This window comes from Pundamilia nyererei, unplaced genomic scaffold (genome assembly GCF_000239375.1).
Source record: "Pundamilia nyererei isolate P.nyererei 1_Seehausen unplaced genomic scaffold, PunNye1.0 scaffold00041, whole genome shotgun sequence".
NCBI classification, from domain to species: domain Eukaryota; kingdom Metazoa; phylum Chordata; class Actinopteri; order Cichliformes; family Cichlidae; genus Pundamilia; species Pundamilia nyererei.
This window is the reverse complement of record NW_005187442.1, coordinates 3,057,824-3,081,511: the sequence shown is the minus strand read 5'-3', so window position 1 is coordinate 3,081,511 and position 23,688 is coordinate 3,057,824. Positions and strand designations below refer to the sequence as shown.

At 39.9% G+C, this 23,688-nt stretch overlaps 2 protein-coding genes across 6 annotated transcripts in view; one reads left to right on the top strand and one right to left on the bottom strand.

Annotated features, from left to right (window-relative positions):
* The first annotated feature begins 4,740 nt into the window (after positions 1 to 4,740).
* Positions 4,741 to 10,450, top strand: rdh14b (retinol dehydrogenase 14b). 2 transcript variants are annotated; one of them, XM_005731141.1, is made up of 3 exons: positions 4,741 to 4,791; positions 5,292 to 5,567; positions 8,029 to 10,450. In XM_005731141.1, the coding sequence occupies exons 1-3, from the start codon at positions 4,777 to 4,779 to the stop codon at positions 8,644 to 8,646; spliced, it is 909 nt and encodes a 302-aa protein (XP_005731198.1). In that variant the 5' UTR covers positions 4,741 to 4,776; the 3' UTR covers positions 8,647 to 10,450. The 2 variants fall into 2 exon arrangements, with proteins under 2 accessions (XP_005731198.1, XP_005731197.1); XM_005731140.1 differs by lacking the exon at positions 4,741 to 4,791 and having other exon boundaries at positions 5,126 to 5,567.
* Positions 10,451 to 10,736: 286 nt separating this feature from the next.
* LOC102194912 (brain-enriched guanylate kinase-associated protein) overlaps positions 10,737 to 23,688 on the bottom strand; it is a 35,836-nt gene continuing 22,884 nt past the window's right edge. For 3 of the 4 annotated variants that reach the window (XM_005731137.1, XM_005731136.1, XM_005731138.1), the window contains 4 exons: positions 22,168 to 22,234; positions 20,414 to 20,521; positions 18,505 to 18,585; positions 10,737 to 13,043 (listed from right to left, as the gene is read on the bottom strand). In XM_005731137.1, coding sequence (XP_005731194.1) covers positions 11,631 to 13,043; positions 18,505 to 18,585; positions 20,414 to 20,521; positions 22,168 to 22,234 — 1,669 coding nt within the window. In that variant the 3' untranslated portion in view covers positions 10,737 to 11,630. The remainder of the gene's footprint in view (positions 13,044 to 18,504; positions 18,586 to 20,413; positions 20,522 to 22,167; positions 22,235 to 23,688) is intronic. The other variant, XM_005731139.1, reaches the window with a different exon arrangement.

Genomic DNA, 23,688 nt, shown 5'->3' with positions numbered 1-23,688 from the left:
AGAATGCAAGTCTACCACAGGCCTAATACAGGAAGTCACACAACCATGCTAATTTAGAATCACAGTTTAAACTAACAGGCAGGTCTGGGTTCTTGCTAAAATGAGTATATACTAACAACTACTACACAGTGTGCACCACTGCATGTGAAAATACCAAATCTGAAACATCAAAGAGCTTAAGTGTGGACAGACTGACATCGACATTCTGAACAAAGACCTTCTATAATCTGTAATGTCTCCAACATATCTTAAGCCTCAGTTAAACATGTTATTTGAAATGATAAAAGTACCTCAAATATTCAAGAGTGACATGTAGGCAATGTTGCCTGCTCCCTGAGTTTTATGGGTAACAGACTGAAAAATGTTGTTTTTAGGCCTCACGTGTCACTCTGTTCATCCTTACACTCCTGAAATATGCTGGTTAGATTACCATGAACCATGTTGATAGTATTTGCGGAACTGCCCTGCAAACAAATACATTTCTGATGCTGTTGCCACATCAAGGGACACCAAGTGGTGACACTGTGACAACATTGCTCTGTGGCTGCAAAAACACCAGACTACACATAGACTTTTCTGCAGTCACACTATGTAATACGCATTTGTTTTTTAAACTAACATGTATCATATCAAAGTTTGGGTAATTTTCTTTTAATATAACTTTATCAACAATACTTTTGTTAGAACATGAATGTAATTTATTCCCAACATTGACAGAGGCAGCCACTTTTATGTTAATGTTAAATGACTTGAAACTTTAAGTAGACCCGAGAGACAATAGTGTCATGGTCCTGGGCCATGTTGGCCCAGTATTCTTAGTTTCATGTATGTTTGTATTTTGTTCCTTATTTAGGCCATGCTTCCTGGGTTGCCCTGTTACGATGTTCCCTAAGTGTTTTCCCCTTGTGACTCTTACCCCTTGTGCGCCCCTCTTTGTATTTGTGAGCCCTCGTCTCTCCTTGTGTTTTATTCCATGTTTTCCCCAGCCCGTTATGTCTGTGTTCTCCCCGTGCTCTCTCCTCCTGTCTGAACCTCTGTACTTCCTGTTTTACTTTGCCCGTCTCCCGTCAGTGTTGCGTTCACTCCTGCCGTGTCTTGTTATGATTATCAGTGTCACCTGTGTTCCCCGTGTGCTCCCACTTCCCTCGCTAACCCTCTGTGTATTTATGTCTGCGTCTCCCTCAGTTCTGTGTCGCGTTCTCCCTCATGACTGTGTGCCCCTCCGTGTGGTTCCTCGTAAGGCCGTTCCTTAGTACTTCCCAGTTTAGTTTCATGTTATTTTGTATCGCTGTTATCTTTTGTCATCTTTTGTCAGCAATAAAGCTGTATTTTGAGTTCAGTCCTGTTTTCCCGTGAGTTTGTGTTTGGGTCCTATTTCCTGCCTGCCACACAGCCAGATCATGACAAATAGAGGATGTTGTCACTGCGTTCCTCAACTAAATTTTGTTTGTTGTGTCAGTCGATAAACTGAAAACTGAATCAGTTTTAGTGACTTCATGAGTTTTTAGTGACTATAGTATTTTGGATATTCTCAGGGAGCATTTAGGGCTTTTTAGGACTTGAGTTTCAAATTGGATATTACACAAGAAAATGTTCTTGTTCAAACCTTCCAGGCAGCTGAGACTTTTCGCTGTGTTGTTTGTTTTCCATGTACTTATGATTCTCTTCAGGTATTCTTGCTTCCTCCCAATGACATGCGTGTAAATTCGTGATTCTAGATTGGCCATAGGATGTACATTCCTTGTCTGTCTCCCTGTGTAAGCGCTGTGAGAGACTGGAGACCTGTCCAGGGTGCTACAAGTGATCTGGGATCAGCTCCAGGTCCTTTGTGATTTGTCATTTTAAGAATGCTTTGATAAAAGTTAAACTTGCATAACACTCTGGGGACATAAAAAAAACCCTGCTATCTATAATATTTTAAGTTAATATGGTAAAGGAATATTATGAAATGTGTTTAGATTACTTTAAGTGTGAGTTGTGAGATGAAAACGACAAACGTTGGAGGCTTGGAGGGAAAAGTGTAGTTTCTAAATGAGCGAATGAACAAACAGCTAATTTATTTTGTCTAGGACTACTAATGCACACTGTGAGTCATGTCTTTTAAGCAAGGGCAACAATTAGTCGGGTTGTTACGAAACATTTATTTCAAAAGAAAAGGTGAACAGATCACGAATAACAGGATGGTTTACCTGTGAGCAGTTGTTAAAAACACATTACAGAACTCAGCACTGTGAAACTCAGGGGCTTTTGTTTCAGACGCAGCCAGAAAGAGTGAAGCAATTGCCCCAAGTGTAATAGAAGAATAAAGAGAGGACAGATTTCTTGAGTTTAAATGATTCAATTTTTTTTGGCCTTCAGCCGTTTGGACCATTACACTGAAGGTCACAAAAGCTGAATCATTTTGTCTGACAAAACTGCTCTTCTTATTATGGAGTACTAGAAAAAGCATAAGCATTTTCTTAACATGTTACTGCTAAAATTTATATGCACATATGTTACAGTATGCAGTAAGTCCACCAATCAGAATTGATAAGTTACTCCGGCTATAACCGACAACCTCAACCGGTTACATGACAAATTCATTCCAAGAATCAAACCTCTTATAGGAGAAAAATGACACACAAAATACCTATTAACAGGTACAGTTATTGCTCACTGTGCTATGAGATAATCTACAGGAAAAAGTGAATAATCAACTGTGGTGTCATTTCCTCTATTACCGCAACTGCTATAAAGGAAGCGAGTCCTTTTGTATAACAGAATATGATCGATACATGGATGGATTATGAGTCAGCACCTCAACAAACAAATCAAAGCCCCAGGAGGATTATTTGTTATTGTCTGTTCCTGTTTGAGGTTATTTAGACTCTTCTTTTATGTCTTCAGACCAACAAGAAATATTAGGAGACATATTTTCCAACAAGAAATATGAAGCTCGAGCTCTCTTATCAGTCACTTTTTCTTGTTTTGCGCTCATATAGTTCCATCTAATGGTCGAAACATATTTCGCTGAAAATTTAATCCATCCATTTTTTTATGCTTAACCGATTCAAGGTAGGGAGGAGCTCATTCCAACTGTCAAAGGGCAAGAAAATTTAATTATAACAAGTAAAACTGAGGGGAAAAAAATAATTATGACATTGTTTACTGACAGGTTCAATGAAAAACACATTAACATTCCCAATAGCCATCACTTTAAAATGTTAGTTCGGTAGTCAGTCATTTCCCACTCCACTGAATATTAATGATACATGCAATTTCTAGGCAAAACAGTTTACTTTTATTTTCTGACCTTGCTGTCTGTCATTTGTGGAAAATGTGTGTGTTGACGTCAACTATGCAACACTTTGTTTTTCTGTAATTGTCCTTACAGAGCAGTTTGTCGGCACAGCAGCATTATAAATTGTGTTTAATGAGCCAGAGCAAAAATGTAGAGCTCCAAAGAGAAAACAGAGTAGGAAGCAGGATAAATGTACCAACCATGACTTTGGCTTTGAGCTGTGCAGGGCCCAAAAGATGAAGTTCTGGGTGAGTAGTGTGTGTTTTTGTAAAGGATTGAAACATTGTTACCACTTATATACTGAAAATCTGCACTCATACTCTAATGTGTATTTGTGTTATATTAAGAAGCTGGTCAACTGGTAGAGTATGCTTGCTTGGTACGGTTTCAGTGAACGAAGTTATTTTGTAAGATTTTTAAATGGCTTCTGAGGCGTTATCTCTCTGTTTCTTGGACAGTTTCTGGAGGGATGACTGGCAGGCAGGCAAGATTCTGAAACAGCTGTTAGTGTAGCAGTGCAGGGACAGAGTTTGACCGGTCTCAGGTACGTTTTGCTGGCAGTATTCATGAATCTCCTCAGGAGAGTCTGGATCCAGGAAGAAAGGCTCAGAAAGTCGTTTTCAAACTGCAGACTGCAGACTGAGTTACTGTCCAGGAAAGGAGACTCTGACAAGGGAGGCCAGCAACAAACTCTGGCCCACAACCTTCTACCTGCGACTTAAAGATATAGGTTTCTCAAACAGAAAGAGAGAGAAAGGAAAGAATGAAGAAAAAACCTCCAGCCTGTCAGTATCATTATAGAAGTTTGTATTTGTACAAAATGGCCTGGGCACCCACACCAACTACAGGCCAACACAGAGCCAGTGCACAAAAAAGGGGCTTTCCTAAGGAGGCTGAGATCCTTCCATGCGTGCAGCAAAATTATGGAGATGTTTTGTCACTCTGCTGTGGCAAGGACAGTGGTCTTCTTGGGGTGCAGCATTGGAGCCGGTGACACTAAGAAACTGAATAAACAGAGCAGGAGACCTGGATCTTAAATTGTAATTGGCTGCAAACTGGACCCACCCATCGAAGCTGCGGTGGAGAGGAAGTAGCATCAGTCATCAGTTATCCATCACGGACAATCCTGACCACCACTGCACCTCTTACTGAACAGGCCCGGGTGGAAAATGTTTCTTTCCACCTCCACTAAGACATAAGTTGAAAATCTTTTACACCACATATGATCACCTACTATAATACAACATATATGTGAGGTGGAGAGTCATCTGCCAGATATGTTATTTTTGTATTACTTGTTATTTCATAATCATTTCAACTGCTGGAACAAATACTACTACTACTACTACTACTACTACTACTACTACTACTACTAATAATAATAATAATGGGAATATGGGAAAAATAAAATAGGTCTCATCTCGTCTGTGTAGATTTTTTGGCTTTTCATATAGCTCCATCTAGTGGCTGATACAGATATCGCGGTAAATGACATTATGAAAAACAAAAAGGTAAAGTATTATTTCTGACCTCTATAAGCTCAATTAAAAAGTAGTAGCCGATAGAAAACATCCTTAGAAAAAACTTTATATTTGTTTCGGTTAAAACAAACTGGTGTACAGTTTAGTTTAGCATATCGTGATTATATTGTTCCGTTACGAAAATAACCCGGAAGATATTTTATGGGACCGTTTGAAGTCGCTAATGTTGCTAACTTGGTTAGCGTGTGAACGGTTTCAGCCTACTCAATACGTTCAGTCGTGTGCTTGCTTTAAAAATACACGTGTGTGTGTGTGTGTGTGTGTATATATATATATTATGTGTTGTTGGCTGACAGGCTGTGAAATCTTAAACTATAATCATTTCCGGGGTCATCTTTTACTGTCGATACATAACAGTTTCTCTCAGCGACTTGTCACCCGTCACAGCTTTTATGTCCGCTCCTCTGCTAATTGCCGCTGTTGTTGGCGGTGGGGTCCTGCTTCTTATGCGGCGTTTATTCCCCCGTCAGAAAGCCGTTAAGTTGCTCCGTTATTCAGGAGAAAATATGCGAGGCAAGACAGTCATCGTGACCGGGGCAAACAGCGGGATAGGGAAGGCCTTGGCCGGGGAGCTTTTGAAGCTCCGCGCCCGGGTCATTATGGCTTGCCGGGACCCGCGGAGCGCCGAGGAGGCAGCACAGGACATCAGGAAGCAAGCGGGACCAGAAAACGGGGAGGTGGTCATCAAACACCTGGACCTGGCTTCTCTTAGATCAGTCCGAAATTTCTGTGAGGAGGTGACTCAGGTAAATGAGAACCCAAACAAAGCAAGAGAGTAGGTGTTTGTAGTTTATTTACCAGCTGTGGTGCACTTTGTTATTGAGTCCAACTCAGCAGAAAAAAACAGAGCATTGTTCCAGGGGGACTGTCCTTGGTGCTGAAATTAAGTATTGGACCCCAAACCCATATTTGTTACAGATGCAAATAAACTATTGTCCAACAGGGGCCAGTCTAGAAGTGTTGGTCTCCTGGCAGATGTTAAGAGTTAATATCCTATTATATTGTAAGCTTCAGCAAAGACGATACTGTTTAACTGTAGCAGTGATCCTTGAAAGGCTTCAAGTATTTTGTTTATGTGGTCCGATATCACAGATTTTCATCAGGTGGCTTTTCATTTCATACAACAAACAATACTCTGTGTGCTTAGACTATTGAGTCACAAATGAGAGTAAACGCAGGAGGAGCTAAAAGCTTCCTATACATTGATTACTGTGCAAAATTTTGATCCACCACTCATTTTCTTATATTATGCCTCCAATGAGCCAGACATTTTTAAAGTGGTCTTGATAATTCTCCTGGCTTTCTGAAGGTCTTTGAAAGTCTTTCCTTAGAGATTTGCCTTTTCACTCATTTTCAGTTCACTCTTTGTATCTGATCATTTTCAGAGCATTCATTCTAGCATAAAAAAAGCACCTAACTCAAGAGATGAACCAGTGTTATTGCTACACATAATGGCACATACTGTCAGTCTTTCATAACAAAATGTAAAATTTCTTCTCATTTTTAAAGTTGAATATACAACAATGCCAAAGATAACACAGTTTGACAGGCATAAAATAATATTATTGTACCAACAAGGTGATTGCCAAAGAGCTGTCTGTTGAAAACTTGGCATATCTCAGCAGTGTGTCCTTAAGAAATTTGAGGGAGCTGGACAAGTGGCGGGGAAAAGCGGTGGGCCCAAAAAACTGTCTACAGCAGATAAAATAATGTACTTAAGAAATAGGAGAAAAAATCCAGGAAAGAACTGACACACTGCCAGTGCAGACTGGCCTCCCCAGAGTTCAGACCTCAACATTATTGCAAAGAACAGAACAAAAGGCAGCAAGCATCCAAAGAAGAGCTTCGAATGTGCATCAAGAATCCTGGTGAACTATTCCTGAAGACTACCTAAAGAAATGAGAAGAAAGCTGGCCTAAGAGAGCTCAGGCTGTGTTTAAGAATGAAGGTGGTCATACCAAATATTGACTTTCAAGCTTTTTAGGATTGTGAAAACTCAGTTTTTGCTCTATAAAACAGTGTTTTTCTATATGTTATACACATTTTTCAATAAATCTCTTCACCAGAGCAAACTTTTAAGAAATAAAGGGTGGCTTGACACTTTTGCACAGTACTGTAATAGACACTCAAGATGGTAAATTCACAATGCTGTATTAGTTTGATGAAGAAAAATTGTAACCACAGGCTATTATAGCATACCATTCCATAATTAATATAATTAAATGATAAAGACATACAATCTAATACAATTCAGTATAGCCTCCGCTATTAGAAAGTTTTATCGTTTCTATTTTTTTCTGTAATTTAAAAGTTCATATTAAACTATGTTTCTTACAGAAGTTATAATTAAAGTTACGGATTAACTGTATTGTTATATAACACACTGAGATGCTTTGGGGCTTTATTTTTGCCCTTCCTTCTAGCATTCAGGTATAATGTCTTTATAAGTACACATCATAGTTTAAGTCAAAGAGGTTTAGGTGTAAAACATTACTTATATATTTAGGAATTTGGCAGATACCTCGTATAACCACTGGGTGTCTCAGGGAGATCTCTGCAACCCAGAATGTGCTGTACTTTAAGTTTTATTAAAATAGGTATTATATTAATTAACTTAAGCCTTTATTTACCACAGGCCTGCCGGTGGGCCCATTTCACAAGCATTCTTAACCATGACCATAACTCAGTTAACATTTGAGTTCGTGAAAAAATTCAAATGGTTTCTGAAAAATCTGAATTATTTTCTTTTTCATTTTGCAGCTGAAATTACAAATTAGGTCATTTAGCCTGTAGAAGTCGTACTCAACAAAGGGATGAAAAGTTTTTGGCTTTTCCCCTAAGAAGAATCACTAAGATTGTAATAAAAATATTTTGTAATGCTTTCTTTTTTGGAGTATGGGGTTATTTATTCAAGCATAAATTGCATTTGTGTTTCTCAAGTGAGTGAAAATTGACAGAAAAATGCATACTTTTTGTTGAATAAGATAATACAGACTGATTGCCTTCATTATACTCAGACCAGCCCTGCTCATGTGCATTGTCACACCATAACCCCATTCTAAGGGAAGAAAAAACTTATTTAAGTTGTTTGGTTAAAATTTGATCTTTTGTTATGCATATGGACAATTAATGCCTCTGGATGCTGGAGAAGCTGTAATAAAACCTTAATTGGAGTCTTAAATGTTTCAAATGTATCTTTGTTGTCAGGAGGAATCCCAGGTTGATGTGCTCATCAACAACGCCGGTATTTACCAGTGTCCCTACACAAAGACAGACGAAGGTTTTGAGATGCAGCTCGGTGTGAATCACTTGGGTCACTTCCTCCTCACTCACCTGCTGCTGGACCTCCTGAAGGCTTCGGCCCCTAGCCGCATCGTGGTGGTTTCCTCTAAACTTTACAAATATGGCCGCATCAACTTCGATGACCTGAACAGTGAAAATAACTACAATAAGGCCTTCTGCTACAGTCAGAGCAAACTGGCCAACCTTCTGTTCACGCTGGAGCTGGCCCATCGCCTCGAGGGGACGGGGGTCACAGTCAATGCTCTCACCCCAGGGATCGTGAGGACCAGGTTAGGCAGACACATCCAAATCCCCCTCCTGGCAAAGCCGCTGTTCTACCTTGCCTCGTTGGTCTTTTTCAAGAGTCCATTGGAGGGGGCCCAGACTCCTCTCTATCTGGCCTGCTCCCCAGAGGTGGAAGGAGTGTCGGGGAAGTGCTTTGCTAACTGCGAGGAGGAGGAGCTGTTACCCAAAGCTACAGATGAGGAGGCAGCCAAGAAACTGTGGGACATAAGCAGGAGGATGGTTGGACTCGCTGACTGAGCAGAGTCCAGCTCTGTGGATGGAGTTTGGGGAGTGGACTTAAGTGTTCTTGGACCTGATAGCTAATCTCTTGCAGCTCCACAGACACCATTCTACAAGCGTCCACTTGCAATAAATAAAAGAACTATTTCCATCCTGAGGATAAGAACATTAATTGAAGAGCATATTGTAGAGTGAAGTGCGATAGTGGTGTGTGTGCAAGAGTGCCACAATGCTTAGAGATTGTATAAAGATTTTAATTTTAAGGTGTGCCTATCAAAGTGATGTTTAAAAAAACAATGAAGCAGTGTTATGTGAAATAATCTGCTTACGTCTCAATAACCCTCCAGGTTTGCTTCTCCCCTAATTTTTAATAAGCTAAATAGCTTTCCAATTTCCACACCATTTAAGAAATCAGCTTGCACACAGCCATAGCAGGGTTATATAAGTGCATGTAAACAAACCCTCACTCCCTAGAAAGATTCAGTGGGGGGGGAAACATTTCCCTGTCTCTGATAAAAACATTTCATAGAAACAGATGTGAAAATTAACTCTAAACTTGATAATTTACTATATTCTGTAATGAATCTAATGCATAGATTACAGTTTTGTGTCTTGACCTAATCAGACAGGCATCCTCGGGTCAAAAGGAGCAAACTCTCAGGTGCATCGCCTCATAGAGTTCTTCAAAGCCACGCTGAGTTGTCACATTTTCCCGTCAGTGCTTGTGCTCTGCAGCTCCTGGAGTGAAACGCGTATCTGTTTCAGGTTCAGCTGTGGTGTTGGAAAGCTAAATTTTTGCATGCTTTAGCATCTGCTTTGCTGTGCAGAGGAAGGCGAGGTGGTGGAGTGATAGCAGTTGATCTAGTTCCCTTCATCTTGATGTGTTTGAAGTGTAAATGCTTTCTGCTAGGACAGCAAGGTTAGCGATGCCGATCGGTGAGCTGCTGTGCTGCAACTCCCTCCTGCGGATGTATTGAGAGTCCTCTTACCTCATTTTTATTAGTTAAAGTTCAAAGGCATTTGAATAAATTCAAGAGCCTTTCCAGACCATTTACTCAATTGCTAAGTGTGCTAAATGAACCAGTTTTCAAATGATACCAAAGGGTATTTAGAGAAGGACTGCAAGTAATCATTTTCCTACCAGAATAATCAATTTTTCCCAGTTAATCGATCAAATGAAAACTATCCTTCATGATATTAACATGCCATCGTCTTCAAGGAAGAAATGTGGTCGGGGGAAAAAACCTGAATGATTGTGAAATCAAGATCGAAACACCAAAGCTGGACTTTGGAGATATGGAAAAAGGTGATGTGGTGTGATGAGTCTGGTGAGAGTGGTTATACTCTGGTGATTGACAAATCAGGACAAGAACAGACGTGGATGAAGCACTTACCTTACAGGTCTGTGGGGGTAGTGTGTGAGGTTGCTTCAGTTGGTCAGGTTTAGGTTAGGCACCTATGTACCCAAAATACACATAATGAATACACTGAATGAGCTGGTTTGGCCATCAGTACTTTTCTTCCATGACCACGCCGGTAAATTCCAAGGTGACAATGTCAAGATTTAATGGGGATCAAATTGAAAATCAGTCAAACTCTTTGTTTTTAGGTATTTTGTCCAATCCCTATTTATTTAGTGCTTGGCGTGGCACTTTTAATACATCAAAGGGGAGTATACCATGATATAATTTTCCTTAGTAGCTCTAAATTAGTTCGTTAGATATCACAGACACTCACAGAATATTATCCATTTCCTTTTCTGTAGTATTTTCTTGATGATGACTCCTGGGAAAACACAAATAAACTTCCTCTCTGTTCTGAATTTGTTGGCAAAAATCCTTCTCTACTAACCTATTTTTTGCAATTATTTTTTTCCCAACAGTGAAAAAGCAGAGCTACTTAGTGACTCAGCAATCTGAGTCTGAATAATGAAAGGTCTTCCACTCGTTCATTCAGTCAGCTGAACACTGCAGATCAGCAGACATGTAATTATCTTGAAACAACAACCGATCGCTATGCAACTGCGTGAAAGATATTAAAACATGATATCGCTTTTATTCAGCGGCATTTCAAATCCCTAAATGTGTACATTAAAGGCTGGGAGCTTGTATGTATAATTTGTGCTTTATTAGGCGAACAAAACAACCAAAATATATAAACATGCATCGTTGTGAAATAAACGGGGTTACAGTGGTTTGGTGGGGTGTGGGCATCCAAATCTGAGGTAGAAAGGGGACAGGAAACCTCTCTTGGGGGATATAGAAGAGCAAAAAAGAAAGCAATACTGACTGGTAAAACAGATCAAACGTTCCATCAATAACAATAAAACACTCCCATCAATACTGTCAAATCCATTTAACAGAAGGAAAAACAAAACAAATGTTTCTCATGGTTCGTTTAAGGTACTAATTTGTCTTTGTTTTTTCGCTTCCTTTCAACACTTGTATGTAAATCATCACAAGGCCATCGCTGTTGCAGCAGATTAAAAATAACGGCTGAAACAAATCTCTGTGCACGTCAAGGGGCAATTAAAATACCTCTCTCGGGGTTTTTAGAATAAAGCAGTGGAAGTTTTTTTAAATTTATTTACAAGTTCCAGATTACCAATAGGATTTTGCACTGTTTTTTAAATGTATCTCTTGCTAACAGCTACATACAAAATATATCACTCAATTTTAAGTTAGTATATATTTGTACATTTGTAGTTTAACACATACACATTCTCAAAAGTTTTAAGGACTCTGTGAGCTCCTCTTTGTCTGTTTCCCCACACCTGACCCCTAACTTGACTTACTGCCTTGAGAAATTTATAATGTAAACAATTGCCATCCACTGCCACGCCATCAGTGCTTTTAAATAATCAGCAATAGTTACATGTTCATGATACTGAAGAACTCCTGGCTTCTACTCAAGCCGTCAAAATGGCTGCACTACGAGAAGGTGCAGCTGAACAAACCAGGGCTGTGTCTACTATTGAAGATGCAACCTGATTGGAAAGTCCTTCAGTTCAGAAGTGTTCCATAAAGCTGCGCCTTAGTCAGACTGTCCTTCCTGGAAAGTCCCAGGGAGCCAAATTTTTGGTTGTACGGAGGAGGAGGGGGTGGGGCTGGTGGTGGCGACTGGCTCACCTGTGCAGGCACGCTGTGCATCTCCACTTGATAGTGCTGCAGTTCTGCGGCCATCTCCAGAGATCTCTGGTGGAGAGACTCGGTGGAGCTGTTGGGGCTGGGGTCTACATAATCAGTGCTCTGGCCTCCAGATGCGACATTTCCCTCCCTGTCTTTAGAGCTCCCTGAGTGGTACAAGCTGTGCTCTGACCCCTGACTGTCCTCAGCTCGGTACAGGTGAGCTTGGCTGTGAGCCTGGCGCAGCCCTGGGCTGCATTCGGGACTGGGGCTGGCAGCTGCCCACACTGGGTCCATGACATCCACTCCGTGGTGGTAGTAGTCAGCCCCTTCCTGGAAACTGCTGTAGAGCGGCCCAAGTCGAATCTTGGCGGGACGGACGGAGAAGTGCTGCTCCGAGAAGCTGTAAGGTGAGGCCCGTCCTGGGCTGCGGTAGGTGTGAGCACTTAAGTCCTCCACGCTAAGTTGTCTCCACCGGCCAATCAGCTCCTCTTCCTCGGGGGCCAATGTGCTGCCTCTACGGCTGTCTCCATAGGCGACACTTGGGGAGGAGGACGGGGGGAGCGGCTCATAGGGCTCACTGAAACAGGAGGACATGGTACGGCTGTAGACGGGAGAGCTGCCGTTCTGATGGTGGCTCAGCTCTGTCTGTTGGAAGGGATGAGCATTGGCAAAGCCCCGTGGACTGTCCCTCTCCCAGGATGAATCACTCTTTCTCTCATAGTCCCCTGCATCCCTCCATTCCATGTAGAGGGAGTGATGGTGGGGGGAAGAAGCTGCACTGCTGGGCGGTCCGTTGCCTTTGTCCTCAGATCCCCCTCCACTAAAACTCGAGTAAGAACTGGAGGCTGCACCTAGTGGGGGAGGGAACTTAGCAAAGTGCTCCTGGGAGAAGCCAGCTCTCAACCCAACCGAACCTTCCTCTGGAGTACTGTCGGTGGAGTTCTGGGGCCCGTACAGGAGCTTCCTCTCGCCGTGAATATCCATGCTGGGCCTCCGCTCACGGTGACGGTCATCAGGGCAATACAGGGCTGTGTCACTGCTGTACAGGTCAGTTTTATAGGCTCCGCGTAGCCCCAAACGTTCTCCGGGACCCAAACTCTCCAAAATAAAGGCATGTTCCTGTGTTTGCGGGCTGGGGGAGCGGGAGGCCTGGCTGCTGCTGCAAGCCTCATCTGGCTTTTCAAGCACTTTGGCAATGAGAGAGGTCGGGACAGAGTCAGAGTAGGTGTGACAGAGGGGAGACTCCTCCAGGTGCATGGTCAGGCGTTCCTGGAAGTCAGCAGGCAGCTAAAAGTATCAGAGAAACAAGGGTAAAGCAGGGAAAATCGGTGAATGTTAGTTATAAATTATAGCAAAGACCTTATTCTATGTAGTGTAGGAACTGCTGTACACTACACTGTCAAACACACTCTCGAGTAATTAGTAGGTAAATCAGGGTGTTGACATTAAAGGCACCTTTAAACTGTGCAGCAGCAGCAATAATTTAAGTATATCACATGTCACACTGAGCATCGGGTTTTGAGGCATCTGCGTCAGACTGTACAACATCAGGCACCAGACTATTTGGATCGTGGAGTGAAAGTAGAGTCAAGTCATCAGCCTGTATCATCTGCATGTATCCAACGTTCCTCTTTATTCATTTTGTCTCGCACATTTTGATTGGTGTAAAATTATTTAGTTTTTTTTAATGCATGGTCATTTGTTTTGTTCTATAGCTACTTTTTTCTATATGAAAACAGAACACAAGTGAATGTCTTTATTATTCGTCCATTATATTTTTATTGAGACTAATATTTTGCAGGTGGATGCACACACAGACCAGCAAGCATGATTGACACCCTGATGCTGTCTCCAAAACTGAACCACAGATGGACGTTGACACTGCTTCCACAAACAACAGACATTAGATCAGATTATTGCAGTGAATCCATCTTTGTTTTGTGTTGGGTATTTTTAAAAACAGAAAATTAATCTGCCCATATGGAGAAGATATATATAAATCTTATAAAGTTTGTATCTGTCTTGTCTGAAACGTGTATGAAAAGCATACAAGAGTGAAAACACATATAAGATCCCTTGAAAAATTATATACATGAAACTTGTATGTTTTGCATACTTCCTAAAACAATATATGAAAGTAATGAGAAAGTGGCCACTTTCATGAGTAAATCATATAAGCCTTATACGATTCACTATATGAAGCAAGCCAAATCTGATGCAAGTCTTTTATAAGTTTTTTCTTTTTCTTTTCCATATTGGTGGTTCCTAAATGGGCTAAATGAAAAAGAAGTTAGTCAGTAGTTTGAGTCATCATTTAGGGTTTTTTTTGTCCTCATTCTTTCTACTGAGAATGCTTTGTTTACTTAGTTTTATTCTAATTTTTTCAAAAAAACATTTTTTTTAAAATTCGAATTCACTAAGCGATAGTAAAACATCACTGCGCCCCCTCAAACACCAAACCAATTTCAGCCTAAATGGAGGGAATGCTAACGCATAAAGATAATCTTATTGGTGTATCCATCACCAGACGTTTCACATACAAAGAGATGAAAGAGGAACATTTATATATTTAATGTATCATTTCTAGGATTTACTCAGAGGTTAAAGTGAGCCAAAACTGTATCTTTGGTGCATATCTACATACGTTGTGGTTGATCTTGTTAAATTCTAGTGTTAGCTGATAACTTAGCCCCCTCTCATCTAAACATAGTCATGGAACGGTTCCTAAAAAGCAAGGCTTTAAAAACAAGGCTAATGAAATGTCCTATCTTTAGTATAGTATTTCATCAAATATTATTTCTTAGAATTTAAGCCCAAAGAGTCATGCTGATTGATTTCTTTCTGGTGACATGGCACTTCATTTCTTAAATAAGATATCTCAGAGATTAAATGTGCAGTTGGGACATAAAAGGAGTTTGACATCCCTGGTGTAAAGTCTTGTTTTTGTGTCAAATTAAATTTACAGTTTCATTTAATATGATACATGATGCTTTTATTTTTCCATTAATAAATGAAATCAAAATTTAAACACTGCATTTTGTATTTTTACTTGTTTAATGATCTGAAACATTTAAATCTGACAAACATGTTTAAAAAAAAAGAAGAAGAGAAAGAGCAAACACTTCACAGCATTGTAGCGTTTTATCCAAGCTGCTCACAGGTTCTGTTGTCCCTGCACAATGCAGTATGTGTGTCAGTATGTTAGATTGTACTTTAGGTGGTTTCTGAATACGATACAGCAACCTACACGTTCACATTTACCTGCCTTCACTGCATGAATTGTGTTCACAGCTGCAGGGGAAAAAGTGTAATTTTCAGTGTCACGAACCTCAACCAGAGAGAACAATATACCTGATTTTGAAGTGAGAATAAGTCGCTTTCCTGTTCTATTTCAAGCATTTCTTAATAAAAAAAAAAAAGCCTCCAACCACTATCTCTACCTCTCCATAGCAACAAGCATTAAGCTAACTGCAGCACATCATCAACAGGAATCTAGTCAGTTGTTCCTAATTGGCAATGAGAAGGAAGCTAATTATAACTTTGTAGATAGAGAAAAGACAAACACTACAGAGAACATGAAAGAGATGGTTTATCATAGCACTTTTATTGCATCTCGGACAAAACTAAATGCCACTTAATTACTGTCCACACACTTTTTTCATTTGGGCTTGTTTTAAACAAGATCTCAATTAGTTTTTATGCGTCATTCAGAAATCCAAGCGTGATCATTTTACACCCTCTCTGTGATTGTTTTGCAGCAGAACAAACGACTAAAGCGCTTCTGTAGGCGCTGAAGAGCCACTGCACCTCTCAAAATGCTGCAGCGCCATTCATCAATACACTTTCGATTAGCTCACACCCACAGGACCAGCAGACGGGTGGACATACAGTGAGTGCATGTATAGCCTCTGACCCCCATTATGTTTGGCAATGTGCCTGCAGAACAGTTTTTCACTTTATGATAGACCCTTTACCTTAACGGTGCCTATGTGCGTGTGTTAATGTGTGTACCGTGCAAGTGTCGGGGATATTTTATGAGTCTTATGCAACCAAATGCAGTTTGCATTGATATTTCCATTCAGCCATATGCCTAAAACACGTGGACAGGCGTTCTTTAACCTCGTGGACGCTTGCCAGTTTCAAATCTACCCTTGTCACATGGGCGAGGCACAAGGCCCATGGCTGATGCAGCGGAAAGTGGCACCAAGCTGGGCTAGTGTTAAAACACTCATCAATACCCGCGTGCATTCTTTTCACAAGGAGCAGCAGGACACTATGATGAGGCTGCACCGTGCTCTCCATTTATATTTTGCCACATACAGTAGTTTTACCTCCTCTGTTGAGTGTCCTTCAGAATTGCTCACAATGTGCCTTAAAGTAGTTCCCATGCTGCTTTGTGGTTTTACGTGATTAACAAAACCGGTGCAGTGTGACCGCACTCTGGCTAAACTGCACACTGAGTGACCGGAACAGAAACACCAGTCTTTGTGCATGGAGTAGAGGTGTAGGTGTTATTGTCACAGTTTCAAGTCATGGAGGAAAACAGTCATCACCAAAACCTTAAAACATTGCATCCAACACAAACCACAAATATTAAAACTAAGAGAACAAACACTGTTGCCCTCTCCTTTCTGGCTGCTTTCTGCATTTCCCCAGTCTATGTTTCCCTTTTTGTGGGGCTTGCTTTGTGTCCCCATTTCTGTTTACTTCCATCTTTCTGCCTTTTTCGATGCTTCTTGTTGACTTCAGCTGTGTCTTATTATCCCTCTATTATCCCTAACAAATTAACACAATTTTAAATAAGATGATAGCTTTTAACACTTTGGTGAAAATCCTTTCCGGACACTGACTGCCTGAAGTCTAGAACCCATGGACGTCACCAAGTACTCTGTGTCCTCTTTGAGATGCTCTATTAAGCCCTTTCTTCAGCCATCTTCAGTCACTGCTTGTTTGTACGTCTTTCTGCATTCAGTTTCATATTAAATAACTGAAAAGTGTGTCCTGTTGGGTTGAGATCAGATAACTGACTTGGCCACTGAAGAATATCTCTTTTATTTAACATGACAAATGCTTTGATTGCTTTTCCAGCATGCTTTGGGCCATTATCTATTTGCACTGTGAAGCACTGTCCAATCAGTTTTGGAGCATTTGGCTGAATCTGAGCAGAGAGTACAACCCTGCACATTGCAAAATTTATCCTGCTGTTTCTATCAGCAGTCACGTCATCAGTACGCACTAGTGGCCCAGTTCCATAGACACAGGTTTGATTCTAGGTCTTTCTCATGATGTCTACCACCTCAAAAGGGTTTTTGATCAGCTGTTGTAAAGGTTTTCTTTTTCCTAATCATGGAAATAATTCTGTCATCATGCACTTTAGTTGTCTTCAGTGGTCTTTTAGGCTGGAAAGAGCCTTCATTCTCTTAAGTTACTGCTGACTCTCCAATAGGTCGAGTTCGATTCTTCAGCCTAATGATGGCCTCTGTCACTTGAATTGACACATTTTTGGGGCTCATATTGAGTAAAAAGCAAGTTCAGATGAAATAACACCTGGGATCAACTCCAGACCTTTTATCTACTTAATTGTCATGAATGAACAAGCTAATGAGTGTCATCTAGACATAAAACTAGATGCAGTTAATTGTCAAACTACTTATGAGCATATAAAACTGGACAATTATCCATAAAATGTGTCTAATACCTAAAAAAAAAAGCTAAAGCAATACTTTTGTTAAAGCCCTTGAATTAAAGCTGAAGGTCTGCACTTTATTCACATCTTGCTTGTTTGATTTAGCTTTCACTGTGGTGCTGTACAGAGGCAAAATTATAAGAATTCATTGTCATTGTCCAAATACTTATGGATCTGATTGTATATGCTATTGCAACTTTTCATTGTCAGGCCTTCAAATGATCTGCATTTGAGAAAAAGCAGAAATCTGTTATGTTTACTAAACTAAATATTTCTCACATGATATATGGTAAATGCACATCACTGTAGTTTGGATAGAAATAAGGTAAAAATCTGATTTGTTATAAAGGAAGATGTTAATGCTGATTTGCTATACTTAAAAGAAAAATTAGTAAATCAAGCTGTGGTTCATGTCCTTCAACACATAGTCACTGTGTATAGTATACATAGTTCTATAGTATATATCCAGATTGCTTCTAGCTAAAAAAGTCTTTTAAACTCAGAGCCATCGACTTTTTGAAAACTTGCCTCTTTCATCTCTCTCAGGTGAAGGTTATTTAAAGAAAAAAACCCATGAAGCTTTAATTCTTCACTTTCTGTCCTTCCTCCAGTGACCTACAGTACTCATCGCTTTGGGAAGACTTATCTTTTCTGGCTCACAAAGGGCAAGATGACCTTCATGTTACAGTCAAGACAGCAAATTTCTCTTCGCTCATCTCATGTCATCAGCTGAAAATTCAGCTTAGTGCTGCTCAAGATACACCTCATTCAGACCTCTCCTCCCCCTTAGCTTTTACCAAAGCTTTTTCTTTTACCTGGCTACCGCTGAACTGAAAAATTACAGATTTTTCTGTCTTTCTGGGTTCACATCAAATGTCAGCGCAAAAAAGCCTGAAGCTCATACAGTTCTTAAGCTTGGTTGTATGCGACTTTTGTGAAGAAAGGCTATCAGGGACTAGACTGAGGCCTCACTAAAACTGAGGAACATATGCAAAATGCATTTTTACAAAGGATAAAGAGCACTGGAAAAATCAAGCCTGTAAAAGTGAGTGTACAGCTCACCTCTGAGAGTTGGGCCATGTAAAGAGACTTGTTGCACTGCAGAAGCTGAGCAGCCAGGTTACAGTCCTTTCTGTACATTTCCTGCAGAGGCACAAAATGGCCACAATCAAATGAAAGAACAGAGAATGAATATTAAAACTTTCGTTGCCAGCTAAATTTCTGGTCTCTTTTGGATCAATACTGCTTAAACTCTATTCTCCCAAACCTACTTTCCTTCTTCAGAAACACAAAACTTCTTATTTAACTGCTTATTTGAAGTACTAAACATGCTTGGGGAAAAAAACTACAATTTGCAAACACATTTGTACTGGTGTAAATGTACAAATTATATGGATCTTGCGTATGGGGGGTACAAAATGACTCCGGAGCCCCTCCCCCCCTTTGAAATTATAACATTAAATTGTGCACACGCATAACAAGACGTAGAAAATTTTGGTTTTAAGTCCTCAGTGACAATTGCCTAAAGACTAGTTTGTGACCTCCAGGTTGCAACGGTGAAATGTTCATTAACCACAGCTGGTGAGTAGTTTAATTGTGAAATCAGTTTCTAAAGTTCCAGTCACAAAGGCCTAAAGAATGGCCAACTGGTGACCAGGAAAAATTTGTTTTGCTTGAAGTGACTAGCTGTTGCTGACCAGACCAGCAAACCAGAAATGCGAACCTTCATTTTTAAAGTCAAAGTTGTTCCATAGTGCTGCAGCCAAGATGTTTGAAAAGGTACAACTTTTACTTAAAAGGTGAATGTTCACCTTTTATGGTTTGCAGTTCATTTTTCAAGTCTTACTACTGCCTGGTATGTAATGAGCAAGTGTTTGCAAACAAGTCAGCATCTTCCATGCAACTACAGGCAACCATAGCAAAATGCTAGCAATCAAAGCCCTTGGTAGCCAAAGTTCAGTCCAAAGATCTTGGCCATGCTAAATTATAAAGCTTTTGAGTTTACATTTAAGGATATGTGGAAAATTCTGATCAATCGCCACAGCACAAGAAATTCTCACAACTCTAATGCACACTGTACACCACCTTATGGCAATAGGAAATCAGCATTGTTTGAAAGCATTATCGGATGATCACGTTTTCATTGTGCGTTCCACACATGTAATGTCAAATATTATTAGTGGATGTAATCTAACACCAACTAGAGGCCACAGGCTGTTGTAAAAAAACTAGCTTGTCAAGGGATTAATACTGTCACGACTGCAAGAAAAGTGTCAACTGCAGCAATAGCAGCACATCTCCGTGTCCCCAAAGGTGTTAGGGCCCTATCATCACTCCTTGTAGCTTTAATTTTGCATGTTAGTTTTTGGTAGTTTATCTGCCATTTGTTCCTGGAGACAAAGAAATCTTCATTATATCACATCACTGAACTTAGTCTTCAGCTCTTTATTGCTGTTTCTTTTATCCTTTAGTCAGTGCAAAGTTGCATCACCCACACTGCCATCTTATTTGCTGATATGCTAATATCTGTCGACAAGTTTATGCATTTACAGTAACACACCCAGTAACACACCAAACATTTTTCTTCTTTATTATTTGTCAGACACAAACAACAACTTTTAACTTATCCATTTATGTTCCCGCTGCCTATAAATCAAAGTTAGATCCTACCGGTCATATTTTTTTATATGTGTAATGGAACAGTAAAATCATGAGTCCATTTTGAACTTTAATGCAATAAGGTCATCTTACTACTGAGCTTGCATGTCTTACTCACAAGTTTGTCCAATAATCTGAGAATTTGCAGCTCCTTTCTGGTGCTCCAGTTTGCATATCATAGTGTCACTGGGCAAGACTATGAAAACCCCAAACAGAATGTATGGAAGCACCTATTTTTTATTTGCCTCAAACAATAACTTCATACTCATCGTCTGGCTCTGCAGAGTTGAATGCTGGGCACTGCTTTACTTACATTGTCTTCTTGAAGCTTCTCGATGGTGAGCTTTGCCTCCATCAGGTGGTTGTTGAGGACGATGATCTCTCTGCTCAGAGCACGCTTTTCATCATCGTGGTGCTGTGACTGACAATGACAGAGCAGGGATTTAAAGATTACTTTAAAGTACTTTCCTCTGTGTAATTCTTTCTTGTGTGTTTTTTAGGAATGAAATTTATAGAATTTATAGAATAGATTGTTTATAAGAGACCTTTCAGACTAACTTTTAAAAATTGATTCTTGCATGTTTTTAATTCAAATATGAACCCGGTAAACATAAATAGAAAATTTTTGATAGATCTTTCTAATTTTCTTTTGAGATCTAGGTCGTCAGTACTGTTTATATTGGCAACTGTATATGTATATTTCACCTAACTCTTTTGGGTTTTGGTGCCTGTTGTAAGTGCTTTCTGTTCTGAGTGTTGCTGTTTTAATTCCCTTTTACTTTATCTTGTTTAGTTTTACTTTTCATGGTTGCCCTCTTGATTGTCTTCAGCTGTCTTTAGTTCCCCTTCTATTTCCACCTCACATGTATGTATTCCCAGAGTGTTCCTTTGTCCTTTGTTGTGTTGTCCATGTAACTCAGTAGCTTTTCTTTGTGTTTCTGGATATTTTCATTTGGACTTTTTAGATTAAATGCTTGCTTTGGTTTCTACTTCTGTCTCCTGCGTCCTATTTTTGGGCTGTCACACCTAATCCATATTGCTTACAGCTGAATATGACAACAGCCTATTACATACTTATTTCTTAGCTACTGTTGATGAATGGGAAACTTTAATGTCAGTAAACTGAGCTTCCATATAGTTAAATAATTTTTTATTGCATTTTTTTTAAAAGCAAAGTTTCCGTTAGCTTCATCACCTGTCAGTAAAATGTATTTTGGCCAAGAGCTTTGGGTTTGTGGAAGCTGTAATTAAAATGCCTGAGCGTACAGTAGTTCCGCCTCTTTGAAAAGTTTAACAGACTCAAACTATATCACAGTGTTTATCAGTCTTGTAATTACGTTCTCTGTAGTTGTGCAGGGCCAAGGGGTCAGATGGGTTTGCGGCACCTCAGGAGTAAACAAGCTTTACTATTACAGAGAGACTTACTCAGCACCTTTCTCACCCTTGTGGAGGGTGTACGTGAAATGAATCAATAACAGCTGATGAGAACACTTCCAAAAAAAAAAAAAAGAGGCTACCAGCCTTTATTTAAAAAAAATTTCTTTACACAAAAAGCTGGGTGACCTTCAGCTCTTTATTACCTGTACTTGGTATCTCACATTGTCATCAAAATGATGGCGACAGCAATGATTATTATCTTGTGCTGTAACAAACCCATTCGACGAGCATTTTCAGCTGTCTATTCAACAGCGAAGACACCTGATGGTCATACAGTGTTCTCCGGCAGACTAGTTAATTGTATCTTTCCACCAGCAAAAAAAAAGCAATGTCTGACAAATGAAGTGAGGTGCAGAGCACTGAGGAACAATGGGTTTGCTATCACTCTGCTGTTGGAAGGAGGACAGCCAATTGTAATAAGCCATAATTAACGTCAGTGGTACCAACAGAAGGGCATTCATATTCAAACAAGCTCACCAAGTGCTCTGTATCATCTCTAAATCTCAAGGCTTTCCTACTTGCTTCTTTTCTGTCTACAAATACTGCAAATAGTTGACCGCAAACCTGAGAGCTTATTGTACAGCATGTACACAGGGTTTAAAACACACAGACACCTGTTAAGATACTCACATTTCTGTGGATCTTCTCCTCCAGATCCTGGTTGATCCTCTGCAGTGCTGAGTAGCTACTTTGTATTCTAAGTGACACAATAAACAACAGCGCTCACTTGCAGGTAATAGATTGAACATAAACAGTAGCAGCCGAAGACTTCTGCAACTGGAAATAAGCAGATTGGCAGGCTCAGCAGTGCACTGCACAATTCAAAGCTGAATAACACGTCATATGTCTCGTAATAGAGGGATTTTTCCCCCCACAAGGCATGGTAACATATATGGAAAGATTTTGGGCACCAGTAATAAATATTGAGCCGCAGCTCCACTATGGCTGACAGAGGACCCCAGCCTGAGGATGTCAACGTAATTAAAATGAAGGGGAAAAGGTGACGTTTTGATTATATTTTATAATTACACCTCTTGGGGTTTCTAAAAAGTACCTCAAATATAAAACTCCTTTTTTCATTTTAATACTAGTAAATGCAAGGTTTATGTCATGAAACAAATTATTATTATCTTTGTTTTAAATCTGTCTAATCACCACCAAAGCAGATACTGTGATTAGTTTTGGGAATTGGTTTTGAGTCAGCGCCATAATTGCTTTTTGTTGTTTTTGTTTTTTAGTGAGTGACATCAGCACCGTCACCGATCTGATGGTTCTTGGTGGAAATCTAAATGGACAGATGTACCGAGATGAGGTGCTCTAACCTGTACACTGCACAGAGTATCAGTAGTATATCCAGACACTTCGTTGGCCAGCATTTAGTCCCAGTATGGCTCCTGTTGAGGATGCCTGAGACACGCCGTGTTGACGTGATCATCAGAAACAGCTACAACCAATGACCACTGCACAACGGCAGCCTTCACCCATCCAGGAATTGGACAGCAATTCCTCAACAGCAGACTCAGACACTTGTGTGGCCTTTCACAGAGGAAACCATGCACTCTATCTTGTATATGCACATACTAAAGTGTCAGACTATAAAATCTATGAAATCTATTTAAAACACAAACTGGCATTTGTTTTTGATACCACAAGTAAAAACTTGTGTAAACAGCAGGTGAAGATAACAGAAAAAATTACTTTCCAGGAGGTAATTTAAAATGATACAGTATTGTGAGTTACCCAGATAAGAAACACTGCACTGCAGCACTGCATAATTTGCTGATCTCTCAAACACTTGTGGTACAATTGACTTGTGCAATTAAATTCTTAGATCTTAATTGAAGGATGATCTCTAATATAATGACTTAAAGACCCCCTCAATACGTGCTTTATGATATTGAAAAGAGATTAATAATAGCTTCAGCCCGCTTTGGTTCTCACATAAAATCTAGAACGCTCGTGGTAGACATATAATCTTTATTATTTCACTATGTTTGAGCCTCCAGGTATTTTCTGCTAACATCACATTGGTATACCTTCTGTAGTGGATCATAAGGGGTTTCAGAAAATCACCTCATATGTCTACTCCTTAAACAGTGATGCAGTATTAAACATTTTTCCTTAGGCACATGAATGAAGTGCTATATTTAG